Genomic DNA, 20,846 nt, shown 5'->3' with positions numbered 1-20,846 from the left:
AAGCCCAGCAGCGGTCCTGAGTTCAGGACTCGAAGCTTTCTAAAATTCTTTCCATGTCAGTCCTCTAAGTGCTCTGAGAAGCTGTGTCGAGGAGACCATTCTTCGAGAGGTCTCTGGGACCAACAGAATCCACGTTGTGTGGGGGAAGGTAGAATCAGATCCAGATCAAATGTGTAGATGGCAAAATCTAAGTTTGGGGAGAGAAGGCAAATGGTAGTAACGTTGAAGCTTCCTTCCAGGTGGACCATGCTTTAGGGAAGCCAACAGGAAGAGGGAAGGACCGTCATGGTACTGGGGTCACATGGGAGGGATCGTATTCGCGTGTGCGCGCGCAGGCGTGCACATGCACGCGCTCGCAGACTGAGATGCTTTCCTTATTAATGGGACTGCTTTCAGTTCTTCATCTGCTCAGTGCTTCTTGGTTACTCTCTTCTAGTGGCCAGTTTTCCGTATAAGTTAAATAACACATTATTTATAATTACCATTGTAATTTAAATTGAACTATTTATTGAAGTTTTCCAGATGCGTATTTACCGAGGCCTTTTTTAAATATACGAGAGAGGCAAAGCAGCCGGCAGCAGGAGGCTCTTTAGACTTATTTTACTCAGGTGTATCAAATGGATGGGAGCTGGTTTTGCTGGCATATTAATGAAAACAGCTTGCCCTGTGAGCAGTTGGTATGTTCAAAGCACTTTATACATAGCAACCTACTTCATCCTTCCAGACGGACCATCAGGCAAATCTCTTCTCTCCCCATTCTACAGAAAAGGAAATTAAGGCACAGAGACACTTGCTCCAAGTCATGCAGCTAGTAAATGGCAGAGCTGGGTGTCTAGCTCTGATCACGATACTATAGAGTGCTTCTAGTGCAATCCACAAAAGGCCTGTGCTTTCTGGAACAGCCTGGAACCTGGGAGAGTGAATGGAAGAGCTGGGAAGGACTAAGTTCCTGCTCTTTGCTCTTTTGGGGACAAAATGAGCCCGGCAGGCACACATCCTTGCATGTTCTTCTCCATCCAGGCAATCGGCACTGGAACTGCCCTTTGCGGGAGGCCGTGGTGAGTTCCTGCAGGAGACCATGCACTGTGATGGGCACTTTCAGGGACGAGACAAAGGTTTTTGTTAGGGTATTTCTTTAATTCTGTAACAATCCTGCACTATAATAAAAAAGGAACATAGACTCTCCATCTTACCAAAATTTCATGAATTGCTTTAAAACAAAGTTCTAGTTTTGTTTGATTCTTGCGTAGGTTCACACATTTTGCTTTGTTCACACATTACCTTGTTATTGGCTCATAATATTCAACAGCTTCAGGTTCTGTGGATCAACTGAGGGTTCACAAGGGACGTGGAGAAGGAGAAAAGTACTGTCACATAAATGCTAACCCTGCAGAACGGGTCACCTTTACCTTTACCCCAGAGCGTGTGCAGCATGGTTCGTGTGGTCTTTGTCTCAAGGGTTTTTGCCAGACGTATCTGCCTCCCAAAGATGAAGGGCCAAACTACTTCCAACTCTGACAGTAAATGCAGGACATTTAGGGGATTTCAGATCATTGAAGCCATTCAATGGCTACTAAATGGAATTAGTTGTTTTATCAACAACCATAATAGTTATTGATATTACCATTGTTATATATCTTTACAAATCATACATAGGACTCAAGAGCCAAATTTGGAAGCAATCACTATTACCTAAACACTGAATTGGTAATGTTCACAATTAGGAAACCAGACATTTAGGTCTCCAGAGAGGAATCTGCCTTTCTGGACACTTAAAAAATTTAATAGAGTGGGCCGAACCGAACGGAACAATCATGAACACTAGCTCTAGATGGCCTTGGTTTCTGGGAAGAAAAGTCTAATTCCAGTGGAGCTGGGACATATTTCCTTCTGTAAAACACAGAAATACTATTATGTTTTGAACCCTGCTTAGAAGGGGTAAGGAATATATAAATTAGTGCAACATTTTTCAAATGGAGTTTTCAGTAGCTGATTGAGCTGCAATATAATCTATGCCAACAACTTCCAAGATTTCAAAGTGACTTTTTCTTACCACACTTAAAGCGTTTTAATTTGGGTATATGTTCCTAAATCCAGAATGGGTAGGGAAATTCTCTGCCAAAGGCCAGGGATACAGGCTCTATCTAAAAGGGAAGGGAAAGAAAGAAATTCTATCCCCGAGGTTTGGAGAAGGGGAAGAAAGCAGCTCAGTGTATGGCTTTTAAACAATATCCTACAACATAGTTCTCGATTTTAGATACCATTTACCTCTAGAAAAGTCTATCATAATTTTAATATGGCCATATTATTTGGGGACTTTAATGTGACACACAGTGGACAGTGGTATGTAGCTGGTTTTATTTAGCTGTGATGTAAGTCACAGTTATTGAGCCAAACAGCTCATGCTCTGGCCCCAGTTCTGCTATTACCTAGCGATGTGACATAAACCAAGTCGCTTACTGAGTGTAGGCCTGTTTCCTCATTCACTAAACTGGAATCGTCGCGCTGTCTATACTAGATGATCCCTTACCAACTTTTTTTTTTTTTTTTAAGATTTTATTTATTTATTTGAGAGAGAGAGAATGAGAGACAGAGAGCTGAGAGGGAGGAGGGTCAGAGGGAGAAGCAGACTCACTGCCGAGCAGGGAGCCCGATGCGGGACTCGATCCAGGGACTCCAGGATCATGACTTGAGCCGAAGGCAGTCGCTTAACCAACTGAGCCACCCAGGCGCCCCCTTACCAACTTTTTGGCATTCACATTCAATAAAGTTGGATAAATTCTCCTCAGCCACTGGCTTTCCAGTGTATTCTTTTCTGTGACCCACAATAAGAAATAGAAATTTTATGTTATGACCTGGTTCACATACATGTATATATTTATATGCAAGTGTTTATACACACACACACACACAAATACATAGCACGATCTATGTGTTATACACGCAACCACACACACACGGAAGGAATGATACTGAAAGTCTCATGAAAGAGTACTTACCCCTGTTACCTCAGATGCATCTTGATATTTTTATTCTATTTCATTAAGAAAAAGATGGTCCCAATTTCCACTAAATTGACTCCATGACCCAGGCTGACAAACACCATAACCAGGCACAATCCTGTACTCTGAGGAACGGCCTCAAGGGGAATGTAGGCGACTGTGCAGGTTAGTGGTTAGAATTCTGATCACTGAGGGGGCACCTGGGTGGCTCAGTTGGTTAAGCATGTCTGCCTTTGGCTCAGGTGGTGATCCTGGAGTCCTGGGATCAAGCCCCGTGTCAGGCTCCTTGCTCAGCGGGGAGTCTGATTCTCCCTCTCCCTCTGTGCTCTCTCTCTCTCTTTCTCTCTCTGAAGTAAATAAATTAAAAAATCTTAAAAAAAAAAAGAATTCTGATCACTGAAAGAAAAATATAAAAACTGTGTAGCTATATAGTTGAAGGAATATTGAAGGAATGTATTCTAATTGTAGCAAACAAATTATGACACACTAAATAAAAACAACCGCTAAGTACAAGTGCTCTCCATCAGTGAACTTTCCCATTTTAAGTGCTGCATAGTTGAACTTTGGGTTTTCATTCTTTTATAAACAAAACTTTTGAAACTTCCTCTCACCTATTGGACTGGCTTTTAACTCTTCAGTCACAGGAACCCTAGTGTTTTGATAAATTAATCATCTTCCATTTATAAACAACCCCTTTTAAAGTTTCTGTAGCTTTTGCCAGAGTATTTTTTTAAAGATTTTATTTATTTATTTATTTATTTATTTACTTATTTATTTGAGAGAGGAAGAGACAGCACGAGTGGGGGAAGGGTCAGAGGGACAAGCACACTCCCTGCTGAGTAGGGAGCCCCGATGTGGGGCTCTATCCCTCCACCCCGAGATCATGACCTGAGCTGAAGTCAGACGCTTAACCAACTGAGCCACCCAGGTGCCCTTGCTTGAGTATTTTAAAAGAGCCCTTGTTTTTTGTATATTAACTTTTAAAAGCACTGTTAATAAATAATACAATTATATAATGTTTTCCTTCCACTTCTGGAACCTATTTTGAGGGGAGATACTGCAAGAAGATTCTAGTCCTTGCATCTTTTACCCTATCCTCAGATCCTAGATGGCCCTCTGTTGCAGTTCTTGAGTTCACATCTTGGCATGCCAGGGTATCACTGGGATTTCTTGTGTCTTGAACGACACTCAAGGATCTAGGGTACCAGGTGACCCATGTAGGTCCCATCCCACCATAAGCCCACAATGAGCAAACTGGGTCTCACTTCCCAAGCAGTGTTCCCTTTGGGGTTCAATGGCTCACACTTTCCCATAGAAGCAACAACCACAGGTAGAAGGGTATTTCCAATGGTTCAACCATCCAGGGAATATTTCATTGAGATGAGAGAAATCTCAAAATATCTTCTTTAAAACGTTCCATTACAAAATCACCTCCTTTTAGGTAACACTTCTACATAGAAGATGATTGTGGTGTGCATATTTTCAAAAACAGGACATAATGTCTATTTATCAGTTTATAATCTAGAATATATAGAGATTACACTCCATCTATTGTACTTCTTTCCCCGATACTACTTATACAGATTTACAGCAAATTATAAACAACTGAAATTATGAAAGGGTTAAATCTTAGATTTGGATTTCTATTTATCTTTCATTAGAATGTTATTTAACATCCTCCTCACCTAATGGTGACTATGGACAAGGCAAGACTACTGGGTTGCTGGAGGAGCTCCATCCCTGGGGTGGAAACCTGGGCCAGTTATGTGTTTGATCCGTATCTTGCAAGTTTCTCCACCTTATCAACTTGACTTCTCTAAAATCATCACAATACCTACGTCACTGAAAATTAACCCCAACCAATAACACTTGGGATCCTAGGAAAAGATCCAGGTGACTCCATTTATAGGTCAATAATTGAGGGCTTCCTATTTATAGTTTGGGAACTTCTACCCATCTCTCCCCCCACTTTTTTCTTTTCGCAATATGACAAACGCTAACCCTTCTTGTACATATCCTTTGCACCAGATGTACATTACAGTGTTGAAGAGCAATCAGAATTTTTTTTTTTTTCAGAAAAATCCCTTTCTCAAGATATATTCCTATTAGTTTGCTTTCCTATATCCAGGTAAGCACATTGTGTTATTCCTGAGGCTTTTTTTACACCGTCCTATGCTGATCCAAATCAAACAGACCTTTCGAGGGTACTGACAATGACATCTTTATTGAATATGATCGCTGCTAAAGCTGTAGCTCCCTGTTTGCTCTCTAATGTTGTGCCAAGATCTTGGCCTTTAGATGTTCCCAGAAGCCCTGGAAACATTACTTATTTGTTTGTGAGTATAAGCTCTAGAATGCTTTTGCATCCACAACAAAATATGAGGATGAATAAAGCGTGTGAATCTTTTCCTGGGCCGGAATTTCTTTTCTTCCCCTAACCATAGGACTCGGAGCCACTTGGAAGACCAGTAATACTCTACATTGGTGCATTTACAAAATATACCGGCATCAAAACAGAGTAAAAGGATTTGTTGTAACAGGATCCTTTTTTTTTAAACCTTTGGTATTAAAACTTTTTTTCTGAATATTAAAAGTATTAACATTTCTAAATTCCAAGGGATATTGGTGGGTACTGTGGTTAAGGACTCACATTGTTTAACTTTTAAAATATAAATTAAAAAAACTAGTCTTCATATATCCTAGCCTGATGACTTAAAGAAATCAGCTGGGTATCAAAAAAATCACCCTAACACTCAATTGTTTAGATATCGTAATGGCTAAGTAAACATAACAGTTCTATCATCAGAAAATACTAGGAAGATGGACAGAGATAACATTTCACAGTGTCTATCAGAAGATCTCAAGAAAGTGTACTAGTAATGATGCCCTTCCATTTGAGCTTTATTTTGAGTCATAGGACAAAAGCATTTGTTAAAATGGGACCTTTGAAAGCCACAAAGAGAAGAGTAGAGTCAACAGTAAGAACGGAGCATAGCTCCCATCAGTGGGCGTGGGGCTGAGGGGGGGGGGGGTTGTCAGAGGGCACGGAGCCTCGGTCCCTGCACTCGTGTGCGCCAGCCTTGGGGCCCGGCAGGAGGGCACCGCAGCCCAGGGAGAGCGGCTGGCTTTGCTGGCTCCCACTTGCTCCTCAGGCCAAAGTCCAGGCAGAAGTTGGCCTTGTGGGGTTCCTGTCGTCCTGCCAACCCGCGGCACTCCGGGGACATTGCTAGGAGAATCCTGGCCAAATCCTGCATGAGAAGTCACCTCCTTCACATGTTCTCCCATGTCAGGGGGTTAGACTAGAGGAGACCCCTTCTGTCAGGGTTTGTGGTGTTCGTGCACCAGCCAAGGAAAAGGAAGAGAAAGAAAGAGAAAGCGACCTGCTTAACCGCACACAAGAGAAAGGGAAGAATGCTTCAGAATAGCTGATCTGGGAATGAAGCCCAACGTGTCCAAGTCAGCTCAGCTTGCTGTTTTTTGCATGTACTGAGGGTTTTTAGCAATTTAAATTATTACAATCCTATTGACTTGGGGCCATCATATATGTATCAGTGCTTTCTCAAACAGAGAGCGGTCCAAAGCCACTGTTCACAAAGTACTATTCAGAAGGATCTGTGCAAACTTTGACCACAGTCACTACACGAAGTATATTCAGACCTATCTACAGAGCGCCTCCATATAGACACAAACGTAATGGGCAGGTACCCTCGAAAAGAGGCCTTCACTTGCCATCCTCAAGGCCATCAACAGGAAATCTTCCTTTCCATAAGGTCCTTCCGACACCACGTGCATACAGATGCCCAAATGCATATTCACGCCCACGTACCTACTGACGCTCCGTCACCTCACCCATGCACGCCATCTCTCCCGACCCGAGAAACACAACACATGTCCCGGGAATGTTCACTTGAATTTTACTGTACTTTTCCTCTTTAAGAAAAGTGGAAATCCAAATCCAGAGAAACCTCACACGATTTCTTTCAAATGGATAAACTTAGACAATTTATCAACGCTTCCTTAAATTTTTACACCACCCCGAACTCAACAGGTTTTTGTTTTAAGGTAAACCAGGTTTTTGGTTCTTCCCTGTGGAGAAGTTACTTTCAAGTCAGTGAAAGTTCTTGGCCCATGATGAAAAGTCTTTGCCAATTAGTACTCAACAACTCCAATTCATTTTTTTCTGGTTCAAGATGAGTAGGAGCCTAATAAGGCTGTGATAAAAGGGCAAAAGGCACCGAGAGCCAAAAGCGGATTAATGAGCTCCTCCATTTATTTGTCTTCCTAACAGCTGAACTGTTACAACTATTGACACTCTTCAAAAGGTTCCGCTCTGAACCCTGTCCAGGCGCTGCAGGCTCCAATGGACATCTTCAAATCCAGAGAATGGAAGGGCAAGGGCTTCCCCTGTGTGATGCCAAAACCAACAAAGCCCCATGGATCAGGTAATGAAACTTCAGCTTTTCCCCCTTTGAGATTTATTTACTGGCAGCTGACAAGGGGCAAATGCAGCTCGAATTGTGCAGTCAAGACCCTGTCAAGCTCTGAGAGGCACCCTTGTCTTGAAGCACCTTCATGACTGGCATTTCACTCAAAAGCCCTCGGCACTGGTCCTTAACAGCTTATGACATCACAAAGGACACTCCAGACAGATGCCTACATGGCATCCTGCAGCATTTTAAAAGAGAATTAGTGGTTTTAATTATGGTCGTGGTATGAAAGGGAACCATGCAAGCTCCGCAGGAGACCTTTGATCAGACCCTTTTGCTAGTACAATGCCACGGAACTGTGACTATTCCTGGTAAGGGGCCTTTTCTTGCTGAATGACTCACCAGTGATCTTTGAATGCAGACAAGCTTCTAGCCCTCCCTCTTCATTAGTGAGCATTTCTATACAGGGGCCTATATAGCGCTTGGAGTCTAGGAACTATACAATTGGGGGGAAAAGAATCCCTACAGATTCTGGCCTCTACTTAGGAAGTGCTGAAGGACTCGGAGTGACTTTATTCATTAAAACAGGTTGCTATTAATTAACTGTCATAATAAAATAAAGAACTATTATTTGCATTTCTTACTATGTTCTCTTTAGTAATATGTATAAAAGATGCTTGTAACAGAAATGAATTTATTGAACCACTTCCCCATCCCCCCCACCCCCCAGTCCCCGCCTTTTTTTTTTTTTCCTCTTTTTTTTTGCATTTTGGCAGCAGGAGCCTACTAATTATTGGGCCTGGATTTATGAGCCCAAACAGAAGTAAAACATAAATATAAAATTAACTAAGGAAATACAAAATCCTTTTTATTTGCCACATTATGCAACTGAAAGAAAGCAAATTAGCAGCTTTATTTTTTAACGATTTCAGAGAATTATCAAAGACAATAAAACTCCCAACTTTTTTCAAAATATTCACTGGGTTGGTGTTTAGCTTGAAGTGTGAGATTATGTAACAACCAAAGCTACTTAAAAAAAAAAAGTTTTTAATTTGAAGCAGAGCAAGGTTCACTCTTTTAAAAAAAAAATCACTTTTGAGAAACAGAAAATGTGTCTTTGGTCTGGTATTAATATTTTATGAATTTAATCTTCAAAACTAATCCCAATAAGCAATAAGCAATCTTCAAAACTGATCCCAATAAACGATTCACAGTCGATATTTAAAGTACATGAAAATAGCCCATTCTCTTCTAGCATCTATTCAAGCAAAGTCATTAGGTGAAAGACAGAAGAAGTAGGAGGGTTTTCTGGAAGGTTCTCACTGAAATGCTAAGTGACAAGGGATACACAGAATTTGCATACGTAGCACATCGCAATCACTCAAACACCCCACTGAACAGTACTGCTGTACCCTATCTGGGAAATGACTGAGTCTTCAATTTCTTTTTTTTTTTTTTTACAATTTTTTTTCTTGGAGGAAAAACTTTTGGACTTTGGAATTCTGGAAGCTGAACGATGAGCAGGTTTTTTCACATCCTGTTGCCTCAGACATTTTTCCTATTTCTCAGACTTTGCAATTCCTTTCTTAGGTGCTTTAGAGCAACGAAAATATCAGGCAGCTGTGGATCATTCCGTGCTTTCTGAGTGTAGAGACGGAAGTGTCTGATGGTTTCAGATAACAAGACTTCAGGGTCTGCACCTCTTTCCCGAAGGCGTAACATCCGCTCACAAGCGATGGCATAGTTCTTGTGCCAATTCACTGGGTGTTCCTTTTGTAAAGAGACAATCTCCTTATAAAGCTGAAAAACAGCAAAGATGTTGGTATTCCATTGTTATCCCCTGACTTTTTTTTAAAACACAAAAAACACAGAGGAATTAATCACACAAGAAGGAAAATCCACACAGCCTATAGTAAAAATCGAATCATTGCTAGGCCATGCAGAAGATGCAAGAATGTGACTGTAATTATTACAGTGGCAGGAGGCAAATGTGCTTCATCTAAAACTGCTTCTGGGGTTTTTCGGATGTTGCAGAGGGAACCTAAGACACACTGTGTCAGGACAAAATGCTCTTCCTCCAGAAAGATGTTCTGGGAAAGGGATTTAGTTCTAATTCATGGAAAGCTATTTACTCAACAGGCAGAAAGGCTGAAACTCTAAATTTAGCTGTTGGAGAAAAAAAAAATAGCTTTCTTTAGAAAACTGCATGGAAAAAGAACTGGAAGGAATTTAAATTTTGACCCTCCTTTTCACATAAATTTCTCTCTTCATTAAAAACAACAGCAGTAACAATGGCAACCATAAGCCAGCTCAGACAAGTCCATCATCAAATAGGCTGGGCGTAAAAGAATTTAAGAGACATCCTTAGAGTGAGATATTAAAAATCTTCAGGGCGCCCTATAATTACAATTTCGATAGTTAACATTTTGCCCACAGAAATCAGGAATTTTGTTTTGCAACATCAGAGATCGTATGAATTTGGACAGAGTTTGAGTCTTTGATACTGAGTTTTCCAGGGAGAAACATTAAAATTTAACAAATAAAGCAGAACCAAATCTGCACAATGGAATACTAGACTTGCTTATGTGGAAATTCCACAGCCTTCTTGGGGGCTGGCAAATTGGAGTCGGATCTGCAGGAACGTGAGGTCGTCCACAGACTTGGCGAGCGCACAGAACAAGGAACGATGCTTTCTCGAGGGACAAGGGCTTCTGCGGTTAGAACTGTATCCATCACATCATTCAGTTGAAAGGGACCCAAGATACTAGCTATTGCCCCAACTTCTACTCCAGGGCAGATAAATGCATCCCTACCTAACCTACTTTTAAATAGCATCCACAGGAAAAATCCGCAGAATTCATGTTCCATGTCTCATTTCAGTATTTAATAAGTGTCAGTCTTCAAGCTGGCTTTTAAAGCAGTTTCCCCCTTCGCTTCTTTCCCTCCAGAACCAAGGGAACAGTCACCTTGCACTTGCATGTACATCAAAGCTCTGAAGCTAGCCTCCTACTCTTCCGTTCTCTCAGTCAAATATCCAGTGTTTCTCTACCTTTCCTCGTGGTCTGTTTACTCTACTATTGCTTCCCTTCCTGAGCGCCCCTCCGATGAGGGATGTGTGTGAAGTGCACGGCGCGCTGCCAGGCACAGAGCAGGCGCTCAGGACTGTTCAGGTTCTTTACTTTCCCAAGTGTTCGAAGTCCTACCAAGTTCTGGAGTTCAAAACAGAGGCCAGCCCTTCCCCAATGGCTCAAGAGAATGAGAGGCTCAGTCGTGTCCTCCCCATTTTAGTCTCTAGCTATCGGAACAAGCATACTACCTGTTTCTAGAACACTTTGTTACCGACACATCATCAACTTATTCGGGGTAGCCCATTAAGCCACGTGTGCTGTATCTTAAGAAGCCGGTCATTTCTCATCACGTGGAACTATACTTCCTCCTCTATGGGTTACTGTGACATTTGTCTTAGCAGACTCTATCCTATTTACTGGGGACACCCATTTATCAAATGTATTCCTAAAGAAAATAGGGGTATTCCCTGCTCCCCCACTACACCTGAACTTAAGGTCCCCCGAACTTAAAGTTCTGTATGAGCTATTGAGTGGAATACTATAAATAACAACAAAAATGTCTTACACCTAACAAGAATGTTCTTGAAAAACCAGTACCAGGGGGTGGATTTGTGTGGACCCATCCAGTATTTGACCTTATATGTCTTGCAAGCAAGGTCACACCTCTGGAGACATATGCAAAGAAGAGACCTATGGACTTGTGTCCAATGAAAAGAGTAAAGTTTACAGGCCCAAAGGGACAATAAATCCGTGAATCAGCTTCAGTACTGGCCTGGCAAATGACCACGGAACGGGTCACTGACGAGAATATGAAATAACAGTAAGTCTCAGATTTCTCCCCACTAAATACTGCTTGTTGTTCACACAATCACAGGGTATTAGAGATGAACGGGCTATGACATGACAAGGACATGAGAGATAATCGATAAAGCTTAAAGCCTACTTTTATTTTTAGAAGAAATCGAGGCCTGGAAAGGTGAACTGACTTACAGTCGGCAATTAATGGTGCAGCAGGCCTTGCACCTGGATCCGCCAACTGCCACACAGAACTCCAGCTTGCGGTCTCCCATAATCCATCCCTTGCTGTCCCCGAGTGGGCACCTCGGAGGGTTCTGCCCTTGTCCCTGTGGACTGTCCTCTGGGCCCACTCTCCCACTACTCTGCCCCACCAGCTCCTTCCGATCTTTCAAGATGACACTCCAGGGACGTCCCCTCCGCAGGCTCCCCTCCCGTCCTCACCGGCCCCTGTCCAGGAGGTGGATGCGTGTACAGCCTGCTCTTCCTCATGGTTCCTCTGCAAACCCTTCGTGTCCCTTACAAGACTAGTGTACCTGACGACTCTATCTTCTGTCTCCCTCTGTAGCTGCTACCTCTTGGCGAGCAGGGACAATGCTTGGTTGTCTCCACCACAGTACTGGGTACAGACTGGGTGCTCAAGAAATGCTCTGTGAGTAAGTGAATACATGAATAAACAATGAGCCCCTGACCACAACATTCAGGAGTAAGATGAGTCGTACTGATGGGACACAGTGCGATGCGGACCTAGCACTAAACCAGTGCTGGGTGAGTAGCCCCATAGCACTCTAGAGGTGGCAGGGACACCTCAGTTGCTCACAGAGATGGCTCCGGGGCCCGGGGCTCACTGGTCCTTGCCAGGACATCTGTTTCTTAGACAGCAGGCTCCCAGACGGTCTCCGAAGGTGTTTGAAGAGCCCAGGGCTATGAATCGCAGAAAAGCAGGGGCTCGTTACAATAGAGCAACAGCAAGCCTCTGCTCCGTCCTCCTGTTCCCCACCAGCGAGGACCACCTGTGCCAGAGCCACTCTCCAAGACCCTTTATCTTTCTCAGGAAATCCCAACCAGCCACGAACCCATCGCTTCAAGTGAGGCGAGGGGCAGGACGTTTGCATGGAGGGCAACCTGTCAGAACTTGTTTGGTGGGGGCTGTGTCCTGTTCCAATGGTTCCCTATGGGTTTCCTGTTGCTGTTGTAACAAATCACCACCAACACAGTGGCTTAAAACAACATACACATATTATCTTACACTTCTGGAGGTCAAAATACATAAAATCAAGGTTTTTGGAAAACCAGCAGGGCTGTGTTCTTTCTTGAGGCTCCAGAATCTGTTTCTTTGCCCTTTGCAGCTTCCAGAGGCTGCCTGGACTCCCCCACTTGTGGCCCCTTCCTCCACCTTCCAGGCCAGCCACCCAGCACCTTTGAATCTTTCTCTCTGCCCTCTGCTTGCATTATCACCTCTCCTTTTCTGCCTTGGACCCTCCTGCCCTCCTTCTTAGAAGGGCCATGTGATTACACTGGGTCCACCTGGACGATCCAGGATAATCTTCCTACCACAAGATCCTTAACTTAATCACACGTGCAAAGTCTCCTTCATCATGTAAGGCTATCCGTCCATTCACAGGCTGTGGAGATGAAGATGTGGGCATCTTTAGGGAGGGGGTATCATCAGCCAACCACACCATTTACTTTAGACATTATTTGTGGTACACAAGTAGTTTTCCATTTATACTGCTTTATAAAGCCAAATAAGACTAGAAACGACAAAGTAAAAACTCTACTGTGATACACACTCCCCATTCCAATCACCACCACCTTCCCACCAAACATATTTATAGATACAAAAGTGTAACGTACGTTATACGCGTGAGTGTAGAGTTGAGCCTTCACATTTGAAGGTATGTTCGCGGTTTCTGCCAGGTTAAAGATGAAGAACGGTGTTTTCATCCTGGGAATTGGGGCAGGGGGAGGGGGGAACCTTCATTAAAATCATGTTGTCAAATTTCACATTTAAAGCTATATCTGCCAGATTTCCCACCGATAAAGAACATACAAAACCCTTTATTATATACTTTTTCCTCTCTCATATTCATAGAAGTGTCCCCACTGCCAACATGCTGCATTCACACTGCTTGCCAAAGCTTTTAGGAAAAAGCTTAAGTTCATCGTCACGATTATACATCAGATCTCCACCAGATGTACGTCACTGTCATGCGAGAGCAGCTGGGAAGGGGGGTACTTGCTGAGTTTGTCAGCACAGCCCTGGAGGTATCCATTGCAACGGCTCATGCCATGTGTGACTGGTTCCTCAAAGGTAGCTAGACTCTTTGACCACATGAACACATCCAAATTGTCTTCAGCAAACCCATTAAATCAGTACCTGCCTGAATAATGACCTGCTTTCTTCTTTTATGTGATTTCTTCCCCAGCTTTCCTACATTCAATCGCAGTGAAGAATTGTGCAAACATACGGCGCATCTTTGATCAGTTCTTCAAAGCAAGTGTTTGTCCCTATAACTAGGCTGATCACTTGCAATATGCTGTTTTCTGACTTTTTCAAGAACACTGCTGCATAAACCGCAGTACGGCTATTTTTGTAATTGCTATTTTGAAGCTCTATTTCTTGACAACTTTTTAAAAACCTCTTTAAACTTATGTAAATCCCTTATATCATAACTCAATCCTCACTGCAAAGCACAGTCTCTGGCTCAGAGTGGGCCCCCTTCCTTCCCTGAAGGAGATGCTTCCCTTGTACTTGGTCTCCCCATCTATATGCCACTGAGGACTTTTATATTATATTTAGGCCAAAGTCTGTGAGTGTTAGATATTTTAAATATTTTATTTATTTTTTTTGAAGATTTACTTATTTATTTGGGAGAGAGATTGAGAGAGAGTAGTGGGGAGAGGCAGAGGGAGAGGGAGGGAGTCAGACTCCCTGCTGAGGGCGGAGCCCCACGTGGGGCTCGATCCCATGACCCTGAGATCACCACCCCAGCTGAAACCAAGAGTCGGATGCCTAACCGACTGCACCACCCGGGCGCCCCAGTATTTCGAATATTTTAAAATAATGACGGGAACCAAGAGCATCCACAGCGTCCCCGTGAAGTGTTCCATACAGGAACAACAGGAAAGTATAGCATCTAGCACACCTGCATTCAAATCCCTTTTAACAAGTCCGTCTGCTCCATTAGACTGTGAGCTCCTTGAGGGTAGGAATTGTGTCGTATTCACAGGTGGAGCTTCCAAACGCGGCATGGTGTCTGGCCTCTAGGAAACACTGAGTAAGTGCTTACATAATTAACTAGCACATTACCCATGGATTCGGGGCCTTTTCAACTTCTCCTCAATCACTCTGGTTTAGCTGAGGCAGGAGAGCATCAGAGCAGAGCAGTGTTCCTGGGTGGGCAGACGCGAGTTCCAGACTCTCTCACGTGTCGCTATTTGGCTTTGGACAGGTAACCTCTCTACCTCCAGTTTGTCCTTTTGTAAAACGGGGATAATAGCGACTTCTTGATAGGTTTATAGGTTGTTTTGAGGGCAAAATGAGATTATGAATGTACAGCAATCAGCACAATGCCTCAAACAAAATGACTGCTCATAAATGCTATTTTATTATCACCACTGACCCCAAAACAGACTGCAAACACAAAAGTGTGGGCTAGTCACCTTGCTTGCCACATCTCTTCGTCGGCCACAGATTCCCAAGAAGATGGATCAAACCTGCAGTTACAAGAAAACAGTGACATTTTTCTGCTGGCTACGTTTATTGCTATGGACATATAATCCCTGTTTATAATCTTACAAGGCAAATAAAATAGGTTGGATCTTGAAGGACTGATAGGGACTGAAATAATAAACTTATTCTCCTAGAGAAATCTGATCGCTAGGAATTGGAGCATTTGGTAAATGTGTTCTTAATCTGCATAATGAGCCCCAGCGCTCCATGGGAGTGGACGAAGGATTAGTGGGAAGAGGCTGGAGGCATCTGAAGAGCCTGCTGTCCCTTAAGAAGTGCTAGATGGGCAATGGGACAGAGGCGAGGCCTGGGTCGCTCTACGGACACGGCCAAGAGCCAAAGAGCTGGGAAGCAAGGCGGTAAGCCTGAGAGAAGGGGCTCCTGGCTTTGCTGACATCATTGCTGGAGCAAGGATGCCATCACAGGGCACTGGCTGAACCATCTGCTGAATTTTTCTTTCTCTTAATTAGACTTTCTTATTATGTGTCTCTTTTGATGGAATGGACATAGTGAGTGGTGCTGGGTACTTGTACTTTGGTCAGCTGTTTGCAGAAAAGGTTATATTCTTTCTTTTCTTTATTTTTTTAAGTGAGTTCTATGCCCAACATGGGGCTCAAACTCACAACCCCGGGATCAAGAGTTGCATGCTCCAATGACTGAGCCAGCTGGGTGCCCAGAATAGATTATTTTCTAACTTTTCCTCACCATGGTCACCGAGTGCTTTGATATAGACCTACTTATCCATCTCTGGTTGGTGCAATGTGGTCTGTTTGCTCACGAATGGATCCAAAACCCCTTTGTAGCATTTTTCGTATCATTTTGCCTGTTCTTGAATTATAAGCAATAATTATCGAATCTTTAAATAATCCATAACTTAAAAATAGGCAAGGAAGGCACATTTCTATAGATGGTGACTCAGTTTCCATATGGGAGAGAATCAGCTCTGTAGAGATGCTTATTGGAAGACTGATCATGCCCCAAACAACATGAGCAGGCTAATGACGAACAACTGTGAAGAACGAGTTACTCATCACAGGCCAGTGTCCCCCAGAGAGAAGTTATCTGCCATTCCTGAAGAACAACAAATAGGGTAAGTTCATGCATTGTGCAAATTATCATGGGACACAGAGTACCTCGTAAAGCTCTACTGCAGTTAATAGATGTCTTCCGCTTTCAGGGTGCGAGACAGAGGATGACAGACAATACGGCATCACGAGAGTTGGAAGTGGAAGGTGCCATGCCCCAAATTGTTGGGAAGCTCACTCAACCACAGCCCCCCTTGCCCTCCCATCTCCCTACTGTTCTTCAAACACGAGGACAAGAAATACATGTTCTCTATTTAATGATTTGCATGGGCAGCAAATAACTAGTATTATAGTATTAATAACTAATAAAAAAAATAAAAAATATGCAGGGCATCTCAAAATTTAGTAAGCACACAAAACCGCTATGCTCTGATGAAAAATACAGCTGCTGTTCATACCTTCCATATTCTTCAGTCCAGTTATAGATATTTCTTGTAAGTTTAATCCACTCCTCAGGGTTGAATACAATCTCTGAAGGAACTAATTTGTCACAAGAGCCCCAAGGCCACAGTGAATAGTTCTTTTTCCAGGTTGGGTCGCCTTCATGAATTCCTATGCAAACAAATGTTTTTTTTCTATTGAAAACAGAAAAATACATATATTTTTAACTCCAAGTTCTAAATGTTAATAAATACAATTCATGAAGGGTCATTTTTAACTCCTTAAACTGTTACCAATAAACCATTTGCAAAAACCTTCTGGTTTATTTAAATCTTTCCTAAACGTGCTGTTTAGAATTTGTATTAGTGTAAAAAAGCTATCTGGGGAGATTTTGGGGGGGAAGTTAACAGACATAAACGATAAAAACCGATCTGTTCATAACATTGTAAGAAATCACTTGGGGACAAGCATTGTTAGAGTGACGGTTTCTGTGGTCCTGTCTCACATGTAAACAGACACTTTATTTGACACCTTTTTTTTTTCATTTTACAGGTGGAAATATAAGGCTGCATTTGTTTCCCTACTTAGAAGTAATGTCTCCTGCCTCAATTCCCATTGCACTTTATTTTTTGTCTCTTTTATCATTAGTGTATTGTGCTTATTGTTTCCATTCACAAATCTCCCCGAGTAGCCCAGAAGCATCCTGAGGATAGGCTCTCTATCTCTGAATTCACTCTGAATCGCAAATAGCACAATGCTTAGCTAATTCACAATATTTGCTGAATAAAATTAGTTAGGTTGAATAAACTATTAGGAGCTTTGAATCCTGCAAAAATTAGGAATAGAAATGATTTAAATAAGCTTGGTTCAAACTCACTATAATTGAATAGTTCTATTCCAATTTGTGGTGTATGCCTGAGTAGCTATTACGAAGTGGGGAGGTCAGGGAAGCATATTAGAAGAAATTACTTGAAAGTAAAAAAACTTCATGAACTTTGAAACAAGATACTTTTGGCTTAGATTTTAGATTTTCCCCCCTCATTTATGACCTCTATGATTTGGAGGAAATTACTTCACTACCTGTGTCTAGTCTCCTCATCTGTGAAATGGGTATAACCCATTTAAGATTAAATGAGGCATCTGATACAAAGTACAGTATTCAAACATTAGAAGAGTTCTGGTTCTGGGGAAGATGGAGTAAGCACACTCTCCCCTGTCTCTCCCACTGCATACCAGATTTCCTGGACAGAATGCATGGAATCTGAGGACTCTGAAAAGTAAATGGTGTAAAGAAGGATGGGGAGAGACACCAGAATTCTAAGTTCTACCAAACCTGTGGTGAGTTTTCCATTTTTCCCCTTCCAGTATTGCCTTGCCTGGACTCAAGGGAAGCATAAAACCCGGAAGTACATACCAAGTGAGGACAAAAAGAGCTCCAAGAAAAGCCTGGGGAGGAGGAAAGGGAACTCTGTGGAGAGCAGAGGAAATGCCCTGGCTTGCCCCCATTCTCTTCTTCCCCAGGCCCCAGGCAGTACTGTGCCAGCAACAAGGCAGCAGTACAACGGTGGGCTGGTTCCCACAGTTCGGAGGGAAAGGAACATTGCTCTCTAATCAGAGGAGCTGTGGTTGCAAGAGCTGGGAGCAAATCCTCACGGCTCTTTACCTCTCTGTGTCCTCTGGCAGCCTGGTCCCACATATAGACAGTCACAGGAAGTACATGGCCGAAGAGGGAAATTAAAGAGCCAGTTTTCTGCCCAGAGAACCGGAAAGAAGGCTCCAAGGAGGGGGAAGGGCCAGGGTGAAGACAGAAAGGAGGGAGGTCAAGAGAGCCATCCCATAAAGTTGTGTATGAACTCCTGGCTTATCTCTGAGCTCAGCATGCATGGATCTGACCCTTAATAGACTTTGAGAAATGAGCCACTGGACAGATGGCCACTCAGGTCCCAGACTGGGTAATGGGCAGCACACACAGGGATTGATTCAGATAGCACTGCAAATGCTTTGAAAACAGAACCAACACTGGAACTGTAGGCCTCAGACAGCAGGTCAGAACTTGCAGCCTGAGATCTACCTGACTGAAGGTCCGTTAAACAAACACAACAAACAAAATACCATCCTCCCTAGGATTTAAATAAGGCCCAAATGTTCAAAATGTCCAGGATACAATCCACAATTATTTGGCGTATGAGGAACCAGGAAAATCTCAACTCACAATGGAAAATGCAATCAATAGATGTCAATTCCAAGATGACACAGATGTGAGAATTGTCAGACAGACTTTAAAATACCTATTATAAGCATGCACCAACAAGTAAAGGCAAGTACTCTTGAAATGAATGGAAAAATAGAAAATCTCAACAAAGAAATAAAAGATATAAAAAGGAACCGAATGGAAATCATAGACCTGAAAAATACAATGATGGAAATTAAAAATTTGCCAGATGGGCTTAATATTAAGTCTGGAGAGAGAGAGAAAGAGACAGACAGCTGGCAGGCAGTGAACTTGAAGACAGATCAAGAGAAATGATATAATTTAAACCAAGAGCAAAAAGACTGAAAAAAAATGTACAGTCTCAGGCACCTGTGGTCTAATGTTCATGTCATCAGAATCCCAGATGGGGAAGAGAAAAAATGTGAAGCAGAAAAAGTGAAGAAATAATGTCTAAAAAGCTCCCAAATTTTGTGAAAGACACCATCTTACAGATTTAAGAAGCTCAGTGAACCCCAAACAGATTAGATTCAAATCCATGCCCAGATACACCATAATCAAACTGCTAAAAACTGAAGACAAATACTCTTGAAAGCAGCCAGAGAAAAACAACACATTGCACACAGAGAGCAATGATTTGAATGACTGTGGGTTTCTCCAATAGAAACCATGTAGGTTAAAAGGATGCAAAATAACATTTTTGAAGTGCTGGTGGGGGAAAAAAAACAAAACAAAACAAAACGAACAACCCAGAACTTCATATCTGGAAATACTCTTCAAAAATGAGGAAGAAATAAAGACATTTTCAGATAAAGGAAAACTAAGAGAATTCACTGCTAATAGTCTTGCCCTAAAAGAAACGTTACAGGAATATCTTCAGACAGAAGAGAAATGATACAAAAGGGCAAATGGACTATCAGGATCAAAAGAAAGGCGACGGATCTGGTAAATATCTGCATAAATATCTTAGACTATTTTTTTCTCTTAAATTTAAAAATGTATGTATGACAGTTGAAAACAAAAATTATCGCATGTCTGATATAAGATATATGACAACACAACCAAAAGTGGGGAGGTTAAAGGGACTTATATGGCAGCAAATTTTCTATATTCCACTTGAAGTAGCAAAATATCAATCCTGAGTAGACTGTGAAGAGTTCAGTATGTATACCGTGATTCCCAAGATCAACTGTAAAACAAAAAAATTTACCAAAAGACATAGTAAAAATCTCAATAAATAATTTAAAATGCAGTACTAAAAAAACCAAATTTTCCAAAATAAGGCAGGAAAGGGGGAGCAGTGGGCTAAAAACCAGAGGGAACAAATTGGGAGCAAATCATAAAATAGTAGACATATATCTAAATATGTCAATATTTACATTAAATGCAAATGGTCTAAATACACCAATGAAATGATAGTGTCAGAATGGATAATAAATATGCTATCTACAAGAAACCCACTTTATATATGATATAGGTGGTTAAAAACAAAAGGATAAAAAAAGATACACTATGAAAACACTAATCAAATTAAAACCAATAAAAAACTCAGAAGAATTCTTTTTCTGTAAATACAGAGAAAGATGCAAATGCCACTCAATGGCATTTTCAGCAACTATGAGTACAACTTGACATTTATATGCCAAAAAGAAACAACAATAAAAAAACCCCAAGAACCTTGTCTTAATCCCCTGCCCCTTATGAAAAGTAACTCAAAGTAGATCGTTGATCTGAAATGTAAAACATAAAACTATTAAACTCCTAGAAGAAAACATGAGAAAATCTTTGTGACCCGGCATTAGGCAAAGAGTTCTTGGATGTGACACCAAAAAGTATGATCCAAAAAAGAAAAAAAGTATGATCCGTAAAAGAAAAAACCAATAACCGGATTTCATCAAAATCAGAAAACTTTTATCTGCAAAAGACACCTCAAAGAGAATAAAAAGTCAAGCTACAAACTTCATGAATCACATATTTGACAAAGGATTTCTACCTAGAATACATAAAGAACTCTTAAAACCCAATAGTTAAGAAAACAAACAATTCAATAATCCCATCCATATTCACACACAAACTTGTACATGAATGTTTATAGCAGCTCTATCCCCAAACTGAAAACAACCCAAATGTCAAATGTCTCTCA

General features: G+C 41.8%; 1 protein-coding gene across 3 annotated transcripts in view; it reads right to left on the bottom strand.

Moving 5' to 3' along the window:
* Positions 1–20,846, bottom strand: part of TMEM260 (transmembrane protein 260) — an 81,329-nt gene that overhangs the window by 8,310 nt on the left and 52,173 nt on the right. For 2 of the 3 annotated variants that reach the window (XM_032405179.1, XM_032405180.1), the window contains exons 13-16: positions 16,512–16,688; positions 14,959–15,012; positions 13,150–13,240; positions 8,874–9,229 (exon numbers count right to left, since the gene is read on the bottom strand). In XM_032405179.1, the coding sequence (XP_032261070.1) occupies positions 8,975–9,229; positions 13,150–13,240; positions 14,959–15,012; positions 16,512–16,688 (577 nt within the window). In that variant the 3' untranslated portion in view covers positions 8,874–8,974. Of the gene's footprint in view, positions 1–8,873; positions 9,230–13,149; positions 13,241–14,958; positions 15,013–16,511; positions 16,689–20,846 lie in introns of those variants that run through there. The other variant, XM_032405181.1, reaches the window with a different exon arrangement.

The sequence above is a fragment of the Phoca vitulina genome, unplaced genomic scaffold, assembly GCF_004348235.1.
Source record: "Phoca vitulina isolate PV1807 unplaced genomic scaffold, GSC_HSeal_1.0 scaffold7, whole genome shotgun sequence".
Classification (NCBI taxonomy): domain Eukaryota; kingdom Metazoa; phylum Chordata; class Mammalia; order Carnivora; family Phocidae; genus Phoca; species Phoca vitulina.
This window is presented reverse-complemented; position numbering and strand designations above follow the sequence as displayed.